This window comes from Chiloscyllium plagiosum, unplaced genomic scaffold (assembly GCF_037043375.1).
Source record: "Chiloscyllium plagiosum isolate Xiang-an unplaced genomic scaffold, Cpla_swu_hap1 HiC_scaffold_1, whole genome shotgun sequence".
Lineage (NCBI taxonomy): Eukaryota > Metazoa > Chordata > Chondrichthyes > Orectolobiformes > Hemiscylliidae > Chiloscyllium > Chiloscyllium plagiosum.
In genome coordinates, this window is record NW_028270139.1 from 100217205 (window position 1) to 100243229 (window position 26025).

At 42.0% G+C, this 26025-nt stretch overlaps 1 protein-coding gene across 1 annotated transcript in view; it reads left to right on the top strand.

Moving 5' to 3' along the window:
- LOC122549029 (potassium/sodium hyperpolarization-activated cyclic nucleotide-gated channel 1-like) overlaps positions 1-26025 on the top strand; it is a 279591-nt gene that overhangs the window by 220225 nt on the left and 33341 nt on the right. Inside the window, exon 7 of the mRNA XM_043688170.2 lies at positions 14277-14441. Coding sequence (XP_043544105.2) covers positions 14277-14441 — 165 coding nt within the window. The remainder of the gene's footprint in view (positions 1-14276; positions 14442-26025) is intronic.

Here is a 26025-nt window from a genome sequence, read left to right on the forward strand (position 1 = left end):
ACTTGAAGGAATCAATTGATACACCATTATCTCCTTTTATTGGGCAATTGGGATGTCTACAATCCTGCAGAAAACAAAAACATCTTCTAATCTTTGATCACATTTAAGGCTTGTTAATTTTGTGCTTGTGAACTCGAGTCCTATACCAGGAGTCTTGATTATGAAACATGTTTTTATTTGCTATACAAGCAGATTAAAAATGGCCAAAACATTTTGGGAAATAACAGCTGAGGTGTCTCCTTGTCACATCTCGGTGTTGCATTCTGCAGTGGAATAAAAGTTCAAAGCTGTGAATTGCTCTTTCAAGCTTCAAGTCATAAACCCAGAATCAATAACCACCAAGGTAGAACACTTCAAAGTCTTTCACAACATAAAACAAAAAATGCTCTTAAGTAGAATCCAGAAATAAATGGGTAACATTTACTGGAACATGTTGTTGAATTTAATCTCTGTCCTGTTTGTATTTCCACAGTACGAGCTGAATAGAAAAAGGGGACTTAAGTGACCTTAAGAAACAGAATCCCTACAGTGTGGAAAGATGCCATTCACATATTGAGTCTGTACTGCCTCCTGCTCCCCCCAACCCCCAAACCAAAGAGCATCAACCCACACCTAGCCCCCGACACTGTCAATGTAACCCAACATTTACAATGGCTAATCCACCAAGCCTGCACATTCCTGAGTACTACAGCGCAATTTAGCATGGCTAATCCTCCTAACCTGCACATCTTTGGACTGTGGGAGGAAACTAGAGTACCCAGAGGAAGTCCACATGAACATGGCTGGAATGTGTAAACTCCACACTCAATGTTAGAATTGAACATGGTGCTGTGAAGCAACACTGAGCCACTGTGCTGCCAAATAATAAGAAAGAATCAGTCATTTACAGATGGGTGATCTGCGTTCAGGTAACAGTAGAAGTGAACTAAAGGAAGAACCATCCCATAAAATCTATCAAATAAGTAAAAGACATGGGAGATTATTGATGACAAATTTGAGTCATCTCTGAACTACCTGGAAAATGTGCTGAGGAAATGGAAATTCCATTTTTGCCTTGTTCAAAATTATTATCTCACCATGTGTGCAAGAGACCAGAGAGGAATCAATCCTGTTGAGTGATGGGAACTGGAGGAACCAGAGGTTTTGGGGACCGAAACATGAAGAATGAAATCTTGAGCAGGACAAACAATGCAAGGATATACATGATGAATAGTAGAACCCTGGGAAACATAGAGAATTTGAGGGAACTTGGTGTGCATGTACAGCAATTCCTTCAGCTATCAGGATGGGTAGATAAGATGGTATATGAGATACATGCCTTTATTAGCCAAGGCATAGAGTTTAAGAGCAGCAAAGTAATGCTGGAATTGTATAACATGCAGGTTAGACAACAACTAGAATATTGTGTGCAGTTCTAGAATCCACATTATAGGGAGAATGTAATTGCACTGAAGAGAGTGCAGAGGAGATTTACTAGAATGTGGGCTGGGCTGATAGACAGAAGTTGTTTCTGTTGGTTCTGTAGAACAGACGCGATTGAGTGGGAACATAACTGAGATGTATAAAATTACGAGCGGCATAGACAAGGTAGACATGAAGGAACTTTTCCTCGAGGTGGAGGGATCAATGGCCCAGGACGTGGATGTAATGCAAGAAGGTTTTAGAGGAGATGTGAGGAAAACCTTTTTTTTCCCACAAGAAGGTGATGGGAATCTGGAACTCACTGCCTGTAAGGGTGCAAGAGGCAGAAACCATCGTAACACTTAAGAAACTTTTGGATGAGCTTTTGCAATGCAAGGCATACAAGACTAGGGGCCAAGTGCTGGCAAATGGGATTAGAATAGTAAGGTGGTTGTTTTTAACTGGCGCAGACTTGATAGGCCAAAGGGTCTTTTCTGTGCTGTAGATCTCTATGACTCTATAGGAAAGGCAGAAATAATTAAAACTCAAAACAAAATTGGCAGTCAGAGAATATCAGCGGTAAATATTTTATGAGTAACCCGAGTTAAAAATTATATATCAGTAATTGACAAGATGATTTTGGCCAATAATGAACCATCACAGATAAAAAAAGAGATAAGGGTAAAACTGAAAATAAGGAGAACGGCATAAGTTAAATACATTGGCAACAAAGGTAAGGACAAAAAGGGAAATAGAGTTTCAGAAAGAAATCTGAAGTATTGTTTGGAAAATGCTAAGGTACTGCATAACTAAACTTTTGACATGCACGCACGCATACACACAAACACGAGCTCTGGACTAGTCGGTTTAAAATCACTGGTAGGAAACATAATGCAACCTACTCAAAGGTACAATATAAAAGCTGAAGCTATGAGTGGATACTAAAAATATTGCCAATGCATGGGATTCAAATGGAACATAATGTGTGATTAACCATATTGAAATCTTTGAAGAAGTCACAAGGTGTGGAGATGAAGATAATGTGGTACATGTAATGTGTTTGGATTTTCAAGAGGTCTTCGAAAGTCACTGCTTTTGGAATTGAGGAACTTTTGTATCTAGAAAGGAGAGAGTTGAGAGATTATCTTTGAGATAATGAAAGGAGATGGTGGGGTAGTGGTAAAGAGGGAATGGTAGGGCACATAAAGAAAATGGGTTTACTCCACACATGGCTGGGAGAATCAACTAAATGAAATAATCTGCTGAATAGCTTGTTGAGAATTTAGTCAAACAGAGAATTTAATACAGAGCAAACAAAAATGCTGAGTACTTTATACCAAGAGGCAACAGTGAATAGGTAAATACATAATTTCGAATAACAAGCTTGATTTATGAAAGGGAATTACATTAAATTGGACCATGTTCTTGCTGGTCAACACTGTTGACACTCCTTGAAAGTTCTTGATGAGGGAGATAGTTCAAAAGGGTTTCTGCATCTTATGCAGACAATATTAGGGTGGCATGGTGGTTCAGTAGTTAGCACTGCTACCTCACAGCGCCAGGGACCCAGGTTTGTTTCCAGCCTCAGGCAACTGTCTGTGTGGAGTTTGCACATGCACTGTGTCTGTGTGGGTTTCCTCCGGGTGCTCCGGTTTTCTCCCACAGTTCAAAGATATGCAGGTCCGGTGAATTGGCCATGCTAAATTGCGCAAAGTGTTCAGGAATGTGTAGGTTAGGTGCATTAGTCAGGGGAAAATGTAAAATAATAGGGTAGGGGAATGGGTCTGAGTGGGATACTCTTCAGAGGGTCGATGTGGATTTGTTACACTAAAAGGCTTGTTTCCACACTACAGGGATTCTATAAATCTGTAAATTCTGTTCTATAATATTGTCCACAGTTATCAGCCCCAAATGGCATCTGATTCTACTCTAAAAGGACTCATTAATCTCACCCACAATAGATATCTGAAAAACCCCACCCAAAGGATTCATAACCCCCATTGTAATGTGTCCTGTGACCATATCTGCAAGGGAACCTCATCCTTCCAACGGGTTACTGTGGCCATACAGAAGAAATGCACTGAGGACAGACCTGCTGTTCTCTGATCTCATCTCCATACCCGAGGTTCAAGACAACAGGACACCAAAATAGGAATTCAGTGGAGGCAGCTGGCCATTTGCTGCTTCAGGGAATCACATATGCATGAACTACGACCCCCTTCCAAACCCACCCTACAAAAATGGGAGAGGCTGAGTTTTGGGGAATAATCTGGGATTCCTTACTTCTTCTGACTTTGTTGCTACAGCAGAGACATATATCAAGGTGAAAATCTTGGCCAAAATGTGAAGAAAACGGAGAGGGTTAAGTAGCACTATCATTATGTAACTTTCTAAGATGATTTTGGAGTGCATTTGCAAAAATGCATTTAGGATAATAAATATTGAAATGCGGACATATGCCATCAAATATGATAGGAACAACAGATTCAAGCTGAAAGAAAGAAAGGATTAGGAACTTAATATTTCTAGTTAGAGATTGTCTCCGGGACACACTCACAAAGCAACTCCACTGCCCCATGGCCAAACAGTTCAACTCCCCCTCCCACTCCACCAAGGGCATGCAGGTCCTGAGCCTCCTCCATTACCAAACCCTAACCACCTGACGCCTGGAGGAAGAAAGCCTCAACTTCTACTTAAGGACCCTCCCACCACACAGGATCAATGTGAATTTCACCAGTTTCCTCATTTCTCCTCCCCCCACCTTATCCCAAATCCAACCTTCCAACTTGTCCCTGCCCTCATGGCCTGCCCTACCTGTCCATCTTCCTTCCCACCTATCTGCTCCACCCTCCTCTCCAAACTATCATTATTACCCTACCTTCATTAACCTATCGCACTCTCAGCTACCTCCTCACCAGCCCCACCCCCTCCCATTTATCTCTCCACCCCCTTGATTCACAAGCTTCATTCCTGCTGAAGGGCTTATGCCTGAAATGTTGAATCATCTGTTCCTCGGATGCTGCCTGACCTACTGTATTTTTCCAGCACTGCACTCTCGACCCATATTCCTATAAGGAATAAAGGACGGGCACCCAAGTGGGAATAGAGATGATAAAAGACATAGTAGTTAAAATGAGTCCAATAAAAGAGTCTTTTGAGAAAATAAGGTGCACAATACAGTGGGAATCCAAGCTGAATATAGAAAGTTCAATAGAAAGAGTAAAATAGGAATAATGGGGCAAAATAAATCATGTAAATTAATTAATTAAAATTATTTTAATTTGAAGTTACCAACCAAGAAAAGTCTGTAAACCTATTGAATGGCAAGTGCCAATCCTCCATCACTAACTCCAAAATCCAGGCCAGACTGTTGGATCAATTTGATTTACTTTTAAAAGCCACTGATCTCAATTTTTAACTAGAGACAGAACGAGTAAAGAACAAATGCCCTCAGTTCTGCGCATTCACAATACCAACAATCACCAAGCCTCACTCCTGCACTTTCTTTCTTTCTTTCTCCCCTTCTTTCTTCCTCTGGTTTACTGGACATTCTTCCACTGCTTGCATTAGGATGGGGATCAAGATAGTGTGAAGTGAACTGAAGAAATGCAGTGTCACTCACAGCTTACATAATACATTTTGCTCAGCAAGTAGTCCAAAGTTGCCAAGGATACAACTTTGCCTCCTAGGCTACTGGAGGCAGATAAGGTTGGTAATTATAGAAACAAAAGTCGAACCGATGAACTGTCACTGGAGCTGAAATTTTTATTCTGTTTCTCTCTCTACAGATGCAGCCAGATCTGTGGAGATTCTGCAGCAATTTTTGTTTTTGTTTCAAATTTCCAACAGCTGCAGCTTTTGGTTTTATTTTATTATGGCAATTGTAGAAACCTTCCAGTCTTCCTTAGATATTAAGGTTGGCGCCAGATTGGGACAGTTGCAATTATTACTTCCCATTGTAAAATTGTGGGGAAAATCAAACATGGCAATGTTAGGTTAATCAGTTTAATGTTGGTGATGGGGAAATCTTGATAGATAACAGTAATCAGGGACAAAATTATGACTAACAAAGGAAAATGAGCACTGCTTTATTAAAGGTAAATCATATTTAGCCTAATTATTTGAGTTTTTTGATGATTTGATGTGATCTTCCAAAATATTCAATGAAATGTCATGTAATAGAGGTGCTAACAAAATTAAAGCCTGTTGGGATTAAATGGGTACTTATTATGTATACAAAATTAGCAACAAGATGGAAACGTGGAGTAGTGGTGAACTGGTAGGAAGTCAATAAAAACGTTCCCCAAGGTTGGTATTTGGAGTTTTGCTATTTTCAATAAATGCCTATTATGTGGACTTTCAGGCGACATGGTACTCACAAATTTCAAAAATTTTATGGAAAATATTTATTCATTGAGGCATAAAGCAAAAACAAGGAAATAACACAAAATGTTTCCAAGACAGTAGTTTTAGGTCTTTGGGGGAACTTTGCATTGTATTCTGAACACTACTATTTAGAAAGGAGAGTTTTCATAAGAGATTTACAATCATGGATGAGGCGATTCAGTTATGTTGAGGGATTGGAAAAGCTGAGGTTGTTCTCTTCAGAGCAGATAGGGTTAAGAAGAGATTTAATAGAGATTACCAAAATATTTAGAATTTTGACTGAGCAAAAAGGAGACTTTGTAGCAGAAGGATTGGTAACCAGGAACACAGAAATATGGTGATGGGCAAAAAAAAAAAGCGAGAGGTGCAAAGAGAAAAGGTTTATTTATTTTCCCGAGCAGAGATTGTTGTGATCTGGAATACACTCCCTCAAAGTAAATCCAATACTAACTTTTGAAAGAGCTGGATGAATATTTGAAGGGAAAACATTTGCAAGGCTATTGGGAAGGAGCCAAAAGTGCAATGAGTTGCAAAGCTCTGAAGCGCTACCAAATAATTGGTTCAGTCACAATGGACGAACATTGTACTGTTCAATGATTTTATGATTTGCAGTGTAGTCATTATCAAGGCCTTAAATGCAAGATAATTATTAGCAAACAAGAGTGGATTTAGGAACAGCTTACTTATTGAAAGCATGGTAACAATGTAGAATATGCTGTTACAAAGAGGAGCTGAGGGAAAACAGCAATACATACATTCAAAGGAAGCTAGATTTGCACATAAATGAGAATGAAATAGAAGGATATGCTGACAGAGTACCATGATGTCGGGTGGGGGAGGTGGTATGGGGGCAAAGACTTGTGTATAGCCTAAATACTGCCTAGGCCAATTGGACAAATGACATAATTGTGCGCACATAACGCACATGCACAATTTGAGTAGTTTCTTCTTGTACTTTGACATAATCTGCGATTTCTTTACTGGTGTTACACTTTGCCATGATGGCACAATAAGATGTAATTGCTCACATTTTGATTGTTTCTATTTTAAAGATTTTAAGAAATAATAACAAGAAAACAAACAAGTTCAGTTCTAGATCTAATTGTTTTCCATCGTTCAGCAGATTGAACTAAGAATCTTTGCAGGGATCTTTCTTTATTGAAAGCAATTGCAGCATGGGTCTGTTTACAGGAAGAAATATTCCATTGCCTAGGGAAATGACACTCAACCATGTTCTTTCCTGCAGCTGGAGTTTTAGAAAGCACTGCTCAGCTGTTTTAACATGATGCCTCAGGTGCTGTGTTGAAGCTCAAAGCAGTGGTGTAAACCTTTTTCCAGGCTAGGAGGAGAGGGCTATGGAGAACAGTTGATTAAGACTGAATCCTTACTTCTCAATAATATACCTCCGGAACTTAACTATTTAATAGCTGACATCTTGGCACATGCAACAAAGAGACCCATGTTTGATTAATTCTTTTATTTCTTCCTTCATCTGTTTAAGTATTGTTTGATGCTGGGATGTATAGTCTAATTCACTCAAACAAATCACAAGCATACTCTGACATAAGAAAATATGTCCAAGTTAAAGTTTTTAATTCATGAAGCATTCAGGCAAAACAGCCCTGTAAAGTACCAAACATAAATTTAAGATACTGTTCATTCTGCTTAACTGAAAATGAAAGATATTTGTTGAGTGATTATTATAGAGCAGTGGATGGGTAAATGGAGCTGAGGTACAGATCAGTTATGATCTAAGAGAATGACAGTATAGACTCCAGGGTTTGATGTTCCTATGTTTTTCGTCCTTTTCATGTTTTCTCCCCCTTTATAAATGCTGTTCATCTCTAATATCTTTCAATTCTAAAGAACGTTCTGCACTTGATCGCTCCAGTAAATGACTGTCCTGCTGTTCACTTCTAGCATGTCCTGCTTTGAATTCTGTCTGCATTTCATACTTAGACACATGAAAGCAGCAGCAAGGGACATCTCCAGGCTGCAATAAAAGCAGTGGCTAATTCTTCACTTTAAAATAGATGTAGAGGCCAATAGTAAGGCTCCTACTGCCATCTTTGCTGAAATCAGCTAATTCAGCTTAAACTAGTCTGTGTGCCTCACCAGGCCATTGAGCAGTATATTCAGCCATAGCTCCACTGGTGCAAGTCTGCATAGTAGTTCATTATATGATCAGAATTATTCTGATTTGTTCCGTTAATTTTCAGGTTGCATTATTTCAAAACCAATTATATTTTGTGCCAGATTGAGTGAGAATCATAAATTTGAAACATTGATTTATTAGAACTTATTTAATTGAGTCAATGCTTGGAAATTTCAATTTTGGGATGTCTTGCACACCTACAACTATTTTGCACAGTAAATAAAATGTAATCTCAAATACATAGAGGGACACTAGAACATGAGTAAGTCATTCAATTAGATCATGGTTGATCTTTGTCTTAACTCAGTTTTCCAGTTTTGGTTATGCAAACCTCAGTAACCTTTTTAAATGAAAATATTATCCATCTCATTTTGATATTTTGAAGTGTAAGTAGGTGAACAGAAACTTGCCCTCTAATATTCCTATCTCTTCACTTCATCCTGAGAAAGTCCAAGGGGAGACATTTGTCAAGGCTTACAACTCTTAATAGTTAATTGTAACATTGATAAATTTAAAAACATCTGTCCCTGGCCCTGCTTTTAAGTTAAATCAACTTACAAATGAATGCACAGACAATAATACTGTGATTCTTTCCATCTGTTAAATCAATATCATACTCACATACACCATCGCTGAGAGTTCTGTGATGTTTAGACTTGCCATTGCTGTCAGTTGGTATTTTATTCCGCCTATCCTCTTCAATTGCTATTATTACCACTCTAGTGAAAACATGTTTGTTAAAAAATTTAACATATATACCATAACAAAGAAGGTTACAAATTGTCTCTGCCAAATCTGTATCTACTTAACTGTTGTAATTCATGATTTCCATTTCCGGAATCTAATAGAGGACTGAGTGATGTGGGCTTTGGTAAGATATACGGCAGTACTGGATGAGAGGTTTGGCAAGGCTATAAGACCATAAGACATAGGATCAGATATTAGGCCATTCAGCCCATTGAGTCTGCACTCCCATTCGATTATGTCTGATAAGTTTCTCAACCTCATTCCCCTGCTTTCTCTCCATAACACTCGATCCCCTTGATAGTCAAGAATCCATCTATCTCAGTCTTAAATACACTTAGTGACCTGACTTCCATGGCCTTCTGTGGCAATTAATTCAAGATCATGGTGAGCTCTGGCCAGGCACAGCGAGATGCTAATTTACAGGGACTAACCCTTGCTAAATGCCTTTTTAAACAGACCTCACCTCACTAATATTAACATTCCCATCTTATTTGCCAAATAAGCTAGACATCAGGAAAACATGACAAAGAAACCAATGTGGATTCAACTCACCACTTGCTCCAATCGATCTCTGTGTTGGACAGTTTGCAATAACATCTCAGGACATAATCCACGGGCACCAGTTGAGTGCACTGCTCCTCCATGGACAGTGGTATCCAGAATCAGCCAGCACATCACGGTCATCCTGGCACATCTACTATACACTGGCAGTGGAAGCACAATCCTGCATTGCATGGCTGACTAGTAACTAGCATTGAAAGGCTGCAGCAAGGACACTTGGTGCACAGGGACAGGCACCCATTTCACAGACTGGACCAGGTTGCATCCCAAGGATCTTATTTGTTCATTAGTGCTCACTTGCTTAGCAGCTGTCTACATATTCACAGCATCCCTGTCTTGCTATGCTAATGATCACCATCACACAAACAGGCAGTTTGCCTTGCAGTGAACCAGCTGCCAGTGAAAGGGAGGGGGGAGCACATTTTGTTGTGTAGCAGTGTGCTGTGTCAATCTCACACCTGCTCCATGTGCCTGACATGGCAAACATGCTGAATGTGCAACAAGCAGGCATCCATGTCTCAAACTCTTAGGGGAGTAGTCTTCACTGAAGTCCTTGCCTGCACCCATAAGTCAGAGGGTCCCAGTACGGTAAGTCAAGGTTATCAGCCATGATCAGTGATCCTGTCGGGGAGGTCTTGGTGAAGGAAGCCAGTGACTCCATAGACCAGGAGTGAGTCACAATCAGCCTGTTGGTAGTTAATTAATGAGATGAATTTAATAAGAAACATTGAGAAAACTTGCTGAACATTGCGGCAAGAAACACAGTAGGAAATCTGACTCAACTCAGACTTAAGTCAAAAAATAAGATTTAGCCATGAAAACTATTCGCATATGAAGGCAGTTCCAATAGGGAAGATTCTCATCAGTTGACAGATCGGTTTTGCTTTTAAATACAAAGAGTCCACATTCCGATGCAGTGGTTCCAAATCTGAAGATATATTGATGGTTCGATAGTTTGTAGAGTCATATTGTGTGCCCTGATGGCTTTGTTCACTGCCTCTGGATAGTATGGACGGAGTCATCCAGTCTCAATATGTAAGTTTATCCATGTCCCATTAAAATACTGGGAGACAGTGCTTGGCCAGTTTCTGAAAATTGTCCATTACAAACATGGTATCCAGGAGCTTCTATATGATGCAGCTTTCATATCACCCACTCTTCATGAGTTTTAAATAATTAACTATTTCCTTATTTATATTGAATTTTATTTATTTTATTCATTTTACTGCCAATTTTTATATGATTTTCAAACTTAAGAATAGCAAAGGAGATTAAACACTTATCAGAAACTCAATAAAATGTTAGCTCCTTTGTCTGTTAATTTTAAGAACCAATTCTATTCCATTCCAATGAATGGAATGTCTGGCTGCCTGTCACAGGCTCCTTTCCTTGCCTGGTCCTCTAACTGATGCTGACTGCCTGTCACAGGCTCCTTTCCTTGCCTGGTTCTCTAACTGATGCTGACTGCCTGTCACAGGCTCCTTTCCTTGCCTAGTCCTCTAACTGATGCTGACTGCCTGTCACAGATCACTTCTTTTGCCTGCTCCTTCACGTGCTGCTTGCAAAATGCCTTAGGCCCTCTTCTCACTTGCTCCTGTATGGCTCACCATGTTAGTTACTTCCTCAAATAATCCCATTACCTCATTGATACAATACTTAAGCTTTTTCAATCCATGATTCCTCCCTCTAACCATCTCTGATCAATTAAATATGAAATCCACTTCTTTGAGGTAAATGACAGGGTTATACCAGTGGTTGAGCGTGCATTAAGTGACTCTTAGCCTGTTGGACTCTAACCTGGGGTGTCATGTGATTTTTAACCTTAACTGTATTGGCTGCTTGTTCTTGGTATCACTAAATTGTCGTCATCAGCTCAGCAATCAAAGGTGTAGAATGTCAATGTACTTCCACAAGCAGCAAACATAGAAAGTTCCTGTTACCATCTATTTCCCAAAATTGTACAATGTCAAATTGATTCTTCCAGTTTCTTGATGTTACAGAGTATATGCTCTCTATAATCGAAAGACATAAGCGATCCTAGTGACACATAAGTAAAGAAAAAACTTGCTTTAAGTGACCTCAGGGTGGTATCTCGAAATACACTGCTGCCAATTAAGTAGATGGGAAATGTAGTCACTGTTCTAATATTGGGAAAGATAGCAAACAGCCAGATGGTACACAGAGAATCCCACAAGCAACACTAAGATAATTACTGGATATTCTGATCTATTGATATCATATGAGAACTACATAATTGCCAGAAGTTCCCTGCTCCTCTTTCAATAGGACCATTGGATTTTTTTTACATTCACTTAAGCAGTAAATTTGAATGTCATCCAAAGAAATGTAGGCACATGGGGTTATTCTGCTTGCATCTCAAGTCATATATTACCCAAAAATCATTAACATTATTTCACCAAATTATTATTATTTTTCCATTTAATCCATTTAGTTCACCACTATCCCACTAATCCTGAGAAAGGTGTCTTGGAATGGATAATAATTCCATCATTTTTGCTGCTTTTTACTCTTTCATTTCAGCTTTAAAGGAGTTACATCCAAGTTCAATCATCTCCAAAACTGAAAAACATTTTTTTTTCAACAAGGACTCTGCTCTAAGTCAGAAGCAGGATTTTACAATGTCTGTCAGCAGGTTTGCATGCCGAATAACTATAACAGCCTGGACAGCTTTCCCTTCCCCCTCCTGCCTGCCCCTTACCTGTTCTCAGATCTCCAAGGTGTGGGCAAAACCGAGGGCAATCTGCCTGCCCTCACCCCAGTTGAATCCCATGAATGATTAATCATTGGCCACATAGGAGCCCTTTCCTGCTCCACAACAATTTTGAGGCTGCCAGGAACAAAGTTCCATCATATTGGATCCCAGGTCGTCCTGCTGAGGGTCAACATGAGGTGAAGGGTATTTCACTCAAGGTTGTCGTCAATCTACCAACACCTGCCCCTTTGGATACCATGACCCTTTCTATTGGAACCCACCACCTCTGCCTTCCCAGCCCCCTCAGGCCTCACTTCCTTTTCTTGCCTTGCCTCCAGACCACCTGGACATTCCTGGTCCTGGACTCAGGACCTAGATTCTGGGTAGTCTCAAACCTGGCTATGTGAAAGTGAAGACTGCAGATGCTGGAGATCAGAGTCAAGAGTGTGGTGCTGGAAAAGCACAGCCAGTCAGTGCATCTGAGAAGCAGGAGAGTCGACGTTTTGGGCAAAAGCCCTTCATTAGGAATGAGACTGTGAGCCAAGGGAGTGGGGCTGAGGGGGAAGGTAGCTGAGCGTGCAATAAGTGGATGGAGGTGGGGGTGAAGGTGAAAGGTCAGAGGGGAGGGTGGAGTGAATAGGTGGGAAGGAAGATGAACAGGTCATGAGGGTGGTGCCGCATTGGAAGGTTGGAACTGGGATAAGGTGGGGGGGAGGGGAAATGAGAAACTGGTGAATCCACATTGATGCAGTGCGGTTGGAGGGTCCTGAGGTAGAAGATGAGGTGTTCTTCCTCTAGGTGTCGTGTGGTAAGGGTTTGGCAATGGAGGAAGCCCAGGACTTGCATGTCCTCAGTGGAGTGGGAGAGTGTTCGGCCACGGGGCGGTGGGATTGGTTGGTGTTGGTGTCCTGGAGATGTTCTCTGAAGTGCTCTGCGAGTAGGCATCCTGTCTTCCCAATGTAGAGGCCACTGCAGCGTAGGTAGCAACGGATACAGTAAATGACATGTGTGGAAGTGCAGGTGAAACTTTGATGGACATGGAAGGTTTCTTTGTGGCCTTGGAAAGAGATGAGGGTGGAGGTGTGAGCACAGGTTTTGCAATTCCTGCGGTGGCAGGGGAAGGTGCCAGATGGGGAGGGTGGTTTGTTAGGGATGTCGACCTGATGAGGTAGTTGCAGAAAGTGGATAGGGGTGGAGAAGGAGCTATATCTCTGGTGGATATACCCACACTAACCAACCCCACTGCCCTGTGGCCGAACACTTCAACGCCCCCTCCCACTCCACCAAGGACATGCAGGTCCTGGTTCTCCACCATCGCCAAACCCCTACCACCTGATACCTGGAGGAAGAACACCTCATCTTCCACCTCGGGACCCTCCAACCCCACGGCATCAATGTGGATTTCACCAGTTTCCTCATTTCCCCTCCCCCCCACCTTATCCAAATTCCAACCTTCCAACTTGGCACCACCTTCATGATCTGTCCTACCTTCCATCTTCCTTCCCATCTATTCCCTCCACCTTCCTCTCCGACCTATCACCTTCATCCCCACCTCCATCTTCCTAGCGCACTCTTAACTACATCACCACCCCCTTGGCTCACAGCCTCAATCTAGATGAAGGACTTAAGCTCAAAACATCAATTTTCCTGCTCCTTGGATGCTGCCTGACCTGCTGTGTTTTTCCAGCATCATACTCTCAACTCGAACCTGGCTACTGCTGCCATTGGTGGTGCTGGGACTACAGTCTGAGGCAGGATATCCACCCAAGTAGAAGCCCTGTCACCAATTAACGCCCTTCAGAGTGCCAGACCAATTATGTGGCAATGGAGACCTGTGGTGATGCGTTCCCTGCCAACTCTTCAGGTGGCAGTGTGGGAAATCCTGCTATCCATGAAAATCTTGTCCCAAATTAGTGAATCTTAGCTAATGTCTTCCCACTTTTGCATGTCAGTTCTGATCAAATGGCAGACCAGTTTCAATAGGCTGGGTAGCCTGTTTCTCTCATATATTTTGGTCTTATGGACACGGAGATGAATTTTACTATTGCATCATCTTCCTGTTGAGGTTAGACAATCACAATTATGAATTCTACTGGAAAAAAATGAAATTTACACACAGCAAAAGCACAATGCCCCATTGAGAAATAAAAAAAAGTCAATCTTTGGTCCACCACCCAAACCAAAACTACTGGGAGCGAAGAAACCAGATCAATTTCTGGCATTCACTTTGGGTTGAACAAAATAATCTCTTGGAGTGCCTGACAGATTCAATACCTGCCTCTGAATTTTTATTTCTTGTTTCTCCCTCTTCAGAAATCTGCTTACTCACTAAAGGACGGCGTACTGCCAGTGTGAAAGCTGACACCTACTGTCGACTCTACTCCCTCTCTGTGGATCATTTCAATGAAGTGCTGGAGCAATACCCAATGATGCGAAGGGCATTTGAAACTGTGGCAATTGACAGACTGAACAGAATTGGTATGTTTCATTGAATGTGGACTGCTACTGTATGCATGGTAACGCTAAACTGTTGAATTCTACAGCATGCAATAAGTCACTTAAACACAGAAATAAAGGTGCCAACAGATAAACTATTTTCTCTCTCTCTGTGGCCACTTTATAGTTAGCATAAAGCAATCTCCATTCCCCTTTCTAACTAAATATTTCTGAAAAGCTGGTCACTTTGATAGTTTAGTTCTGTGCATGATGGTAGAAAAAGATCTTTGAAGATATTTTCATTGTTTCGGAATATATTAAAATCTCTGATTTGCATTTTTTAGTTTTAATTTCACACCTTCCCTTCCATGAGTTTTTTTGAATACCTTCTTCCCTGCTTTCTAGTTGTTTAAAGGAGAAGGGGTCTCATCACCATTTCAGTGTGGACTGTGTAGATTGGAGTCGAGGCATTTTACTGTATAGTACCTTTGGCTGTCTATCCCAAGTCAAGAAATCTCTATTTACACAGTCTCTGTAACTCATCATATGGTAACTGCCCAAGTGATTGATTGCAAATAGTCAATTAATATCATAAGTTTCCATTCTCTTCCTAAATGTATAAGTTAGTATGTGATTCAAAAGTCCAACTTTAATCATTCAACATTTGTTTCCTCAGATATTTTCATTAATGTTTCAGTTTATCTTCTTTTTTAAATTATTATCTCCACTTATTACTTTTAACCCAGTGGACAAAATGTTATAACCTATCCAGCAGTGGGGTTTGGTGGGAGAGTGCAATTTAATCCCAGGGAGCCGGGTTGTGATCAGAGGTGATTTTGCCACCATTCACTTCCACCCTGATCAAGTCCATGCTGGGAAAGCACTCATATAAACTTTCTAACTGGCCACCAATTGTGCAATGAAAGCCCACATAAGGGTTTTATCCATTACAGGTATAGGTATTAACCACAAGAATCTAGTGGGGAAATCAACAAGTGGGCAATACAAAAAACAAACCTATTCAGGTTTCTTCAGGGCTCAGACGTAACTCGCTCAAAACCAAAGTGCCCGATTGAGAAACATTGCATCAGGAGGGGTTTGGCTCTGACAGGTACTCCCTTGCCTGTGCTGCTGAACCCCACCATGCCTTTCTACTGTATTCCCAACCTCTAACCCTCTTCTGTCATCACCCATTTGTTGCTTGGCCACACCTGGACCTCAGGTGGTTATTGTACTCACCTCCTCTATTAAGACAGAGAAGGATGTAGTAAAATCTGAAACAAAGGGCATGAATCTAAAAAAAGGGAACTATGAGGCTATGAGGCATGGAGTGTTAAGGATGGATTGTGGAACCTTACTAAAGGATTAATGGTAGTTCATATTTAGAGAACAATGTGAATGAATCAGTTATTCATTCCTGTTTGGCACAAAAACAAATGAGGAAGTGGAGTCAACCATGGCTTTGAAAAGAAATTAATGGTAGTATTAGATCTAAAGTGGAGGTATGTAAAATTGCCAGAAAAAGCAGCAAGTCTAAAGATTGGGAGCATTTTAAATTCAGCAAAAAGAAACAAAAATGTTGCTGAGGGGCAGGAGATAGAGTACAACAGTAAAATTGGAGAGAATATAGAGATTGTTTGTAAAAGTTTCTATTATGTGAAGAGAAAAAGACTACAAAAGGCAAATGCAGTTCCCTTACAGCCAGAAGCTGGGGAAATTGCAACGAGGAACAAAGGAATGGCAGAAGAATTGAACACACGCAGAAGAATTAGAAAAGAGGGCGCAAATAATTTCCCAGAAACAATATGGAATCAACAGTCTAGTGAGAGGCCATTGAAAAGAATCAGTATATGTTAGAAAATGGTGTTGTGGAAGTGAATGGGGTTAAAGGCTGACAAATCACCTGGGCCTGATAATTGACATCCCAGAATACGAAAGGAGCGGCCATGGAAATATTGGATGTATTGATGGACATCTTACAAAATTCTGGAGACTCTGAAGCAATTCTTACAGATTTGAGGGTGGCAAATGTAAGCCCACTATTTAAAAGGGAGGGAGATAAAACAGTATTCAGACCAGATTGCCGAACATCAATCGTTGGGAAAATGCTAGAAACAATTGTAAAAGGTTTGAAGCTGAATTTTAAAAAGCATTGGTCAGATTAGACAAAGTTTATGAAAGGCAAATCATGCTTAACATGTTGACTGGAGGTTGTTGCAGATATAATTTACCGATAGGTAAGGAAGAACCAGCGATGTGGTGTGTTTGGATTTTCATAAGGCTTTTGACAAGGTCCCTCATAAGAGATAGTGAGCAAAGCTAAAGCACATGGGTTGGGGGATAATAGTCAAGAGTGTGGTGCTGGAAAAGCACAGCAGATCAGGCAGCATCCAAGGAGCAGGATTCCCCTGCTCCTCGGATCCTGCCTGGCCTGCTGTGCTTTTCCAGCACCACACTCTCGACTCTGATTTCCAGCATCTGCAGTCCTCACTTTCTACACAGGGGATAATATATTGGTATGGAACAAGAACTGGTTGACAGGAAACACAGAGAAGGAACAAATGGTATTTTTCCAAGTGGCAGGCCGTAACTAGTCTAAGACCACAAGGATCAGTACTTTAGCCCTAGATATTCACTCTTCACATAAATGACCTGGATGGGAGAAACAAAAGCAACATTTCCAAGTTGCTGGTGTGTTTGGGTCAAGCTTGGGACTTGCAAGGAGAATGCAAAGATACTTCAAGAAGATTTAGATAAGTTGAGCGAGTGAACAAACATATGGCAGATGCAGTACAACAAAACTAAATGTAAAATTGAACACATCAATGTGAAAAACAGAAAGGCAGAGTATCATGTAAATGGTGATCCATAAGGAAGTGTGCATATATAAGGGCATCTGGTGTCTTACCATACCAGTCAATGCAAGTAAGCAGGTTTAGCAAGCAATTAGTAAGGCAAATGGTACATTGGCATTCATTGCAAGAGAATAGGAGTATCTCATGGCAGTTATACAGGGCCTTAGTGAGGTCACACCTGGAGTATTGCATTCATAGTTATCATAAAGCTGTCACTGTGATTGGCAGAACTGATGTATGAGGAGAGATTAGTTCAATTAGATCGGTGTTCATTAAGGTTCACAAGGGTGAGAGCAGATTTGATTAAAATCTACAAAATTATAAAAGGGCTGGATAGACTGGATGCGGGGAGGTTGCAGAGTCTAGAACCAGAGAAGATTCTTAGAATCCCTGTTGACTATTTAAGACTGTGATGAAGAAAGATATTTCACTCAAAGAGTAGTGAATCTATGGAAGTTAGTACACAGAAGGTTGTGGGCCCAGGTCTCTGAATATTCAAAGTTTGTGAGAAGATTTGTAGCTCGGGTGCTCGTTGCTGTGGTTCTGTTCGCCGAGCTGGAAGTGTTTGTTGCAAATGTTTCGTCCCCTGTCTAGGTGACATCCTCAGTGCTTGGGAGCCTCCTGTGAAGCGCTTCTGTGGTGTTTCCTCCGGCATTTATAGTGGACTGTCCCTGCCGTTTCCGGTTGACAACCGGAAGCGGCAGGGACAGGCCACTATAAATGCCGGAGGAAACACCACAGAAGCGCTTCACAGGAGGCTCCCAAGCACTGAGGATGTCACCTAGACAGGGGACGAAACATTTGCAACAAAAACTTCCAGCTCGGCGAACAGAACCACAGTCACTGAATATATTTACAAAAGAAACAGATAAAATCTTAAATTTGAATGGTATTTGAGGAGAAAGTGAGAATATGCCATTGTGATGGAGGATCACCCATGAACATATTGAATGGCAGAGCAGACATGAAGGGCCGAACAGCCTACTCATGCTCCTTGTTTCTATGTTTTCTGTGTCACCCCCCGCCTCCACCTCCCGGTGGTGACGTTGAACATAGAGCTGTCAGCCTCTGGACAGCCAGCAGCTTTTGGCGAGCAAGGCTTCCATGGGGGTCTTTGTTCATGGGGGAGGCCCACCTCTGCCTTGTTCAGTGTTTGAGTGGGAGGGCAAAGGAGTAATTAGAGAGAGAATAGGGCCCCTTAAAGATCAAAAAGGCTGTCTATGTGTTAAATCACAGGAAATGGCTGAGAACCTAAACAACTATTTCACATCAGCAATTACTGTGGAGAAGAATGTGGAAGCTAAGGAACTTGGGGAAATAAGAAGTGATATCTTGAAAAGTATCCACATTACAGAAGAGGAGGTGCTGGATGAATAAGGTAGCTACATTCAGGAACCTGATCAGGTGTATTCCAGAACTTTGTGAGATTCTAGCAAAGAGATTGCTAGGTCTCTTGCTGAGATATTTGTATCTTCAACAGTCATGGGTGAGGTGCCAGAAGACTGGAGGGTGACTAATGCAGTGCCATTATTTAAGAATGGCTGTAAGGTAAAGCCAGGGAGCTGTAAGGAAAAGCCTTGAGCCTTAAGACAGTAGTGGGTACGTTTTTGGAAGGAATTCTGAGGGACAGGATTTACCCGTATTTGAAAGGCAAGCACTGATTAGTCAATATGGTTTTGTGTGTGGGAAATCATATCTTATTGATTTGATTGAGGTTTTTGAAGAGGTGACAAAGAAGATAGATGAAGGCAGAGCAGTAGACATTGTTCATATGAACTTCAGCAAAGCGTTTGACAAGGTTCCGCATGGTAGACGGGATTGTAAGATTAGATCACATGGAATCCAGGGGGACCTAGCCAACTGGATGCAAAATTGACTTGAAGATAGGAGGGTGGTGTGGAAGGTTGTTTATTGCACTGGAGTTCTGTGACCAGCGGATTGGTGCTGGGTCCTTTGCTTTTCATCATTTATATAAATGATGTGGATGTGAACATAGAAGGTATGGTTAGTAAGTTTGCAGATAACAGCCAAATTGATGGTGTTGTGGACAGTGACAATGGTTATCTGAGAGTACAATGGGACCTTCAGCAGATGGGCCAATGGGCTGATGATAGAGAGAGTTTAATTTAGATAAATGTGAGGTGTTGCATGTTGGTAAGGCAAATCAGGGCAGGACTTATACAGTTAATGATAGGACTTTGGGGAATGCTCCAAACAGAGAGACCTAGAGGTGGAGGTGCATAGTTTCTTGGAAGTGGAGTCGCAGGTAGACAGGGTGGTGAAGAAGGCGTTTTGCATGCTTGCCTTTATCGGTCAGTTCATTGAGTATAGGAATTGGAACAGATAGGTTATTGGCGAAGCAACTTTTGGAATATTGTGTTCAATTCTGGTCTCCCTATGATAGCAATGATGCTAAATTCGAAAGGGTTCAGCAAAGATTTACAAAGATGTTGCCAAATTTGGAGGGTTTGAGCTATAGGGAGAGGCTGAATAGGCTGAGACTATTTTCCCTTGAGTGTCAGAGGCTGAGGGATGATCTTTTTGAGGTTGATAAAATCATGAGGGGCGTGGATAGGGTGAATACCTAAGGTCTTTTCCCTGCGTCTGCGAATCAAAACTAGAGCATATAAGTTTAAGATGAGAGGGGAAAGATTTAAAAAGGACCTGAGGGGCAACTTTTCAATGCAGAGAGTGGTGTGTGTATGGATTGAGCCAGAGGAAGTGGGAGGCTGTACAATTACAACATTTAAAAGGTATCTGGATGGGTGAATGAATAGGAAGGATTTAGAGGCATATGGGCCAAGTGCTGGCAAATGGAACTGGATTTATTTAGGATATCTGGTCGGCATTGGAGAGTTGGACTGAAGGGTCTGTTTCCATGCTGTGTGACTCTATGACACTATGACTTACTTGACAGGCCTTCCCCACGTTAGGGGACATGGGGCATCCACACCTTGAAGAGTTGGTATGTGATACCTTCATCTCTTTTATTAATCAAGCTATATGTGCCTATAATTTCACGGAAAATTATGAATTGCTACACAAAATATTTTCTTCTGTATAATTGTGACTTTTGTTCATGAACAGTGGGGTAAGTTGCTGCATTTATTGTTTCCAGAGCAAAATGTTGATGAAATAAAGAATGCATAATGAGGATTTGGACATATGCCTAATTCCTATCCCCTTGATTTGCTATCAGTTGTAGCCTCCAGGATTTACTAACCTAATGGAAATATGCGAGGGCCATCCATCTGGAGCATGTCCAGATTTCCCATCTGTTCATCAGTCATGGAAAAATTTAACACCAATGTGCTAAAAAAAAGTACCTACATGAGTTTCAGAAAGCAAGAGGTATCTATTCAGAAACTCCGACTCCAAAACATAAAACGTAACTAGGGCTTGTATTTTAAATTCTCAGAGCAGTGAGAGGCTAAAAGACGATGGAATGCTGCACAAGTGTGGAAGCAGCAATTTGCTGACCATGGTCTTCGGGTGAACATTCTCATACTCACAATTGAATTCTCCAAATTGTCAAAAGAAAAATATTTCAGAGAGGACTGGCACTCTGTGTTAGTGCAGTGAACATATCATTTCTTATCCTCTGGACAGACATGTTGAAGCTGGAACGAGCTGTTTGGTCAGAGAATTCATATTTTTGAAATATAGTTCTTGTCACTTTCTTTACTGCAGTCAATTGTTCAGTGATCATTCACCATTAGAAAACTGGTAGTCACCTTCCAATTCTGGGCCATAAGACCTGGTGGGAGTTTTCACACAATGCACCATTCTGTCAATATTGTTGCTCCCGAGTGACATCAAGCAGAAGTGAGTATGGGGAGTGAGTGTGGGATGTTGGTGATGGCCCATATACGAAGTGAACCAACTGCAACTTGTCCAAATTAAAAGAAAACCTTCATTCTTCTATAGAAAAACAGGAATTGCTAGAAAAGCCCAGCATGTCTGGCAGCATCTGTGAAGAGAAATCAGTTAATGTTTTGGGTCCAGTGACCGTTCCTCAGACCTCCATTCTTTTACCCTAAGCTCAGTATTTTTGCCTTCAATATCTAGTATTCTGCACTTTAATTGCAGATTGACTATTGACTTTGGACCAAAATATTTTTTTTTACTCTGTATTTGTAGCTGTGCTAATGCAAGTGACTGTTTTTCAACAACTTGTATCATTATCAAACAACTTACTAGTCATTGCCATAGAAAGGAAATATATTGGATTAACATACTTTACTAGAAGTGTAAAACAAACAATACCAGGCCAGCCAGCAATTAAAGAAGGAAGAGAGTGGAAGGGAGAATGGGTTCATTTATAATGGTCAGCTGTACATCTCCCAGAACCCCCCATCACCAAACCATCATCTCCCAGATCGTACACAACCTCATCACCTCAGGAGATCTCCCACCCATAACTTCCAACCTCATAGTTTGGGAACCCCGCACCACCCAATTCTACCCCCTTCCCAAAATCCCCAAGCCTAACTACCCCGGCCAACCCATCGTCTCAGCCTGCTTCTGCCCCACTGAACTCATCTCCACCTATCTCGAAACTGTCCTATCCACCCGAGTCCAGGAACTCCCCACATATGTTCAGAACACTACCCACACTCTCCACCTCCTTCAAGACTTCCATTTCCCTGGTCCCAAGTCCCTCATTTTCACCATGGACATCCAATCCGTCTCCACCTCCATCCGCCATGACCCGAGCCTCCAAGCCCTCTGTTTCTTCCTCTCCCGATGTCCCCATTAGTATCCTTCCACTGACACACTCATTCGTTCGGATGAACTGGTCCTGACCCTCAACAATTTCTCTTTCGAATCCTTCCACTTCGTCCAGATGAAAGGGGTAGCCATGGGCACCCGTATGGGCCCCAGTTATGCCTGTCTCTTTGTCGGCTATGTAAAACAGTCTATCTTCTGTAGTTACACCAGCACCACTCACCACCACTTCCTCAGCTATATTGACGACTGCATCGGTGCCTCTCGTGCTCCCACAAGGAGGTTGAGCATTTAATCAATTTCATCAACACATTCCACCCTGACCTTAAATTTACCTGGACCATCTCTGACACTCCCTCCCCTTCCTGGACCTCTCCATCTCTATCAATGACAACTGACTCAACACCAACATTTTTTACAAACCCACCGACTCCCACAGCTACCTGGATTACACCTCCTCCCATCCTACTTCCTGCAAAAATGCTATCCCCTACTCCCAATTCCTCTGCCTCTGCTGTATCTGCTCCCAGAAGGATCAGTTCCACTACAGAACACACCAGATCACCGCTTTCTTTAAAGATTGTAATTCCCCCTCCCACATCTCATCCCACGTTATGCCATCAAACCCCACCCCTTCAACCGCAACAAAGACAAAACCCCCCTGGTCCTCAACTTCCACCTCACCAACCTCTGTATAAACGCATCATCCACCATCATTTCCGCCACCTACAAACGGACCCCACCACCAGGGATGTATTTCCCTCCACACCCCTTTCCACTTTCCACAAAGACCGTTCCCTCCGTGACTACCTGGTCAGGTCCATGCTCCCCAGTGACCCACCCTTCCCTCCTGGCATCTTTCCTGCCACTGCAGGAATTGTAAAACCTGCACCCACACCTCCCCCCTCACCTCCATCCAAGGCCTCAAAGGTGCCTTCCATATCCATCAAAGTTTCACTTGCATGTCCACACATGTCATTTACTGTATCCATTGCTCCCAATGTGATCTGCTTTACATTGGGGAGACTGGATGCCTTCTTGCCGAGCGTTTAAGGGAACTCCTCCGAGATACCCGCAGCTATCAACCACACCGCCCTGTGGCCGAACATTTCAACACCCCCTCCCACTCTGCCGAGGATATGCAGTTCCTGGGCTTCCTCCATTGCCACGCCCTCACCACCTGACGCCTGGAGGAAGAACACCTCATCTTCTGCCTCGGAACACTTCAACCCCAGGGTATCAATGTGGACTTGACCAGTTTCCTCATTTCCCCTCCCCCCACCTTACCCCAGTTCCAACCTTCCAGCTCAGCAACATCCTCATGACCTGTCCCACCTGCTAATCTTCCTTCCCACCTATCTGCTCCACCCTCCTGTCTGACCTGTCACCTATACCCCTTCCTCCATCCACCCATTGCACCCTCAACTACCTTCTCCCCAGTCCCACCCCCTCCCAATTATCTCTCCACCCCCGAGGCTTCCAGCCTCATTCCTGACGAAGGGCTCCTGGCCGAAACATTGATTTTCCTGCTCCTTGGATGCTGCCTGACCTGCTGTGCTTTTCCAGCATCACTCTAATCTTGACTCTAATCTCCAGCATCTGCAGTCCTCACTTTCGGCTAGCTGGATAGTATTGTCTGTTTTATGGTCCTACCAAAGTTCACTGTTCCACTAACTGGGAACCCAAATGTTCCACTCTTGGATTCTGTGTGGGCAGTTGCTTCATTAGCTATTAGTTTATGATCAAGGCTGTTTGACAGCAATGCTCAATATAACATTTCATCATTATCTAGAAAATGCTTGAATTAGAAGTGGGAGATTTTGGAATGCATGTGTTAAGGAGTTCTGCTGCGGGGCCTGCAGCAGATCATACTGATGTTCTTTGATCATATCCAGATGTACTTGTACCACCAGGGTAACAGTGACAGGACCAAACCTCTCAGGCCAAAATACTAGCTGTCCTCCATTGGATTACAATGCAGGATACTGGAGTACTTCACAAGGTAGAAATCCAAATAACCATTGACTCTTGTAAAATTGGTGAATGCCTCCTCAAAAATAACAGTTGAAGAGTGAACAGATTTTTCATGGTCCAGAATGAACCTGATAAATAAAAATGGAAAATACCATTTGAGTTCTCTTAATTTATTCATCCAAAAAATAACACAGCATTTGTCCCATCACTGTCCCTAAATTCTTCTCAATTGTTTTCCAGGATCTTTTCCCTCACTGTCACACTGAAGAAAATTTACTGATATCGGTCTGAAAATTGGTTTGAATGGGTTGCACCAAGATAAACTCTTGTTACACTCTCATGGTTTAAAATCTAACCATTTCCTACCATTTCAATGCCTTTATGAATTCTTTTGAAAAATAAACAGTCCAAGTTATTCAAATCTTTTCCCAACCATCAATCATCCGACACCAAGATCACACATGGTAGTCTTTTCTCTGACTTTCCTTCAGAATGGACCAAGGGAATATGTAGTTTGAAAACAACTTTCCCAACTTGCAGCAATTTATTTTGCTCCATTTTTCAGTATTTATAGAATTAAAACTAGAATCCCGACAGTGCAGAAACAGGCTTTTCAGTCCAACAAGTCCACACCGACCCTCTGAAGAGCAACATACCATGACCCATTTCCCTGCCCTATATTTATCCCTTACTAATGCACCTAAGCTACACATCCCTGAACACGTTGGGCAATTTAGCAAGGCCAATTCACCTAACCTGCACATCTTTAGATTGTGGAAGGAAACCCACGCAGACACGAGGAGAATGTGCAAACTCCACACAGCCAGTCACCCAAGGCTGGAATCGAACCTGGGTCTCTGGTTCTGTGAGGAACCATTGAGCCACTGTCCTACCCTTTTTGTTTTATTGATTTTTAATTTACAGTGATTGGACACTTTGAGCACCAGGCCGACTGATTTCCTCATCACTTTAAACACTTTTGGTTGGAGTTTCAGTAACAGTGCACCTATCTCACCAGCTCCATCAGAGATTTTGTGGTACACCAGTAGTCCAAGGGAGCACCACACACTCGTTCCTCATTTGCTTTCTTTCTACGGGCAGATCATCGGGTAACAAGAACAGAAATTGCTGTCGAAGCTCAGCAGGTCTGGCAACATCTGTGGAGAGAGAAACAGAGTTAACATTTAAGTAAGAGCCCTTGGGTTTTAGGGTGAGGTACCAGCATGGATAAAAGATTGGCTGACTGGCAGAAAGCAGAGAGTATGAACAAAGAGGTCTTTTTCAGGATGGCAGCTGATGACAAGTGGAGTTCCACAGGGTTCTGTTTTGGGACCATAACTATTCATGTTATACATTAACGACTGGGCAAATAATTTGAGGGGGTTATTGCTCAGTGTCAGATAGCACAAAGATAGGGTAGAGGGACAGATACTGTTGAGGAGGCAGGGAGGCTGTAAAAGAATATGGACAGTCTAGAAGAGTGAGCAAAGAAGTAGCAAATGGAATATAATGTGGGAAATTGTGAGGTCACGCACTTTGGTTGGAAGAAAAGAGGCTAGACTATTTTCTAAATAGGAGAAGGCTTCGGAAATCTGAACACAAAGGGACTTAGGAGTCTTGGTTCAGGATTCTCTTCAGGTTAACGTGTTGGTTGATAATATGTTTCAACATGTAGGTCACAGGACTTGAAGCATTAACTCTGTTTCTCTCTCAATAAATACTGTCAGACGTGCTGAGTTTCGACAGTAATTTCTGTTTTTGTTTGTTCCAGAGCTCCAGCATGTGCTGTTCTTTGTTTTATTATATTTGTCACTATTAAATTTCATCTGCTTTTATTTCTCCATGTACATATTTTTCCAAATCATGTTGCAATGCTGAATGACCTAGTCACAACTGATTGCTCCTTCCAAGTTGGCATCATCTGTATTTCCATCTCATCTAACGTATGATGCCACATGGCAGAAGTGTCAGTTTGGAGGCCCCCAATTATCATATTGGACATTTCCTTTCACACAAGCAGCTACTAAATCCTGATCGCCGTTAGCGTGGTGATATGGCAGGGGTATAAG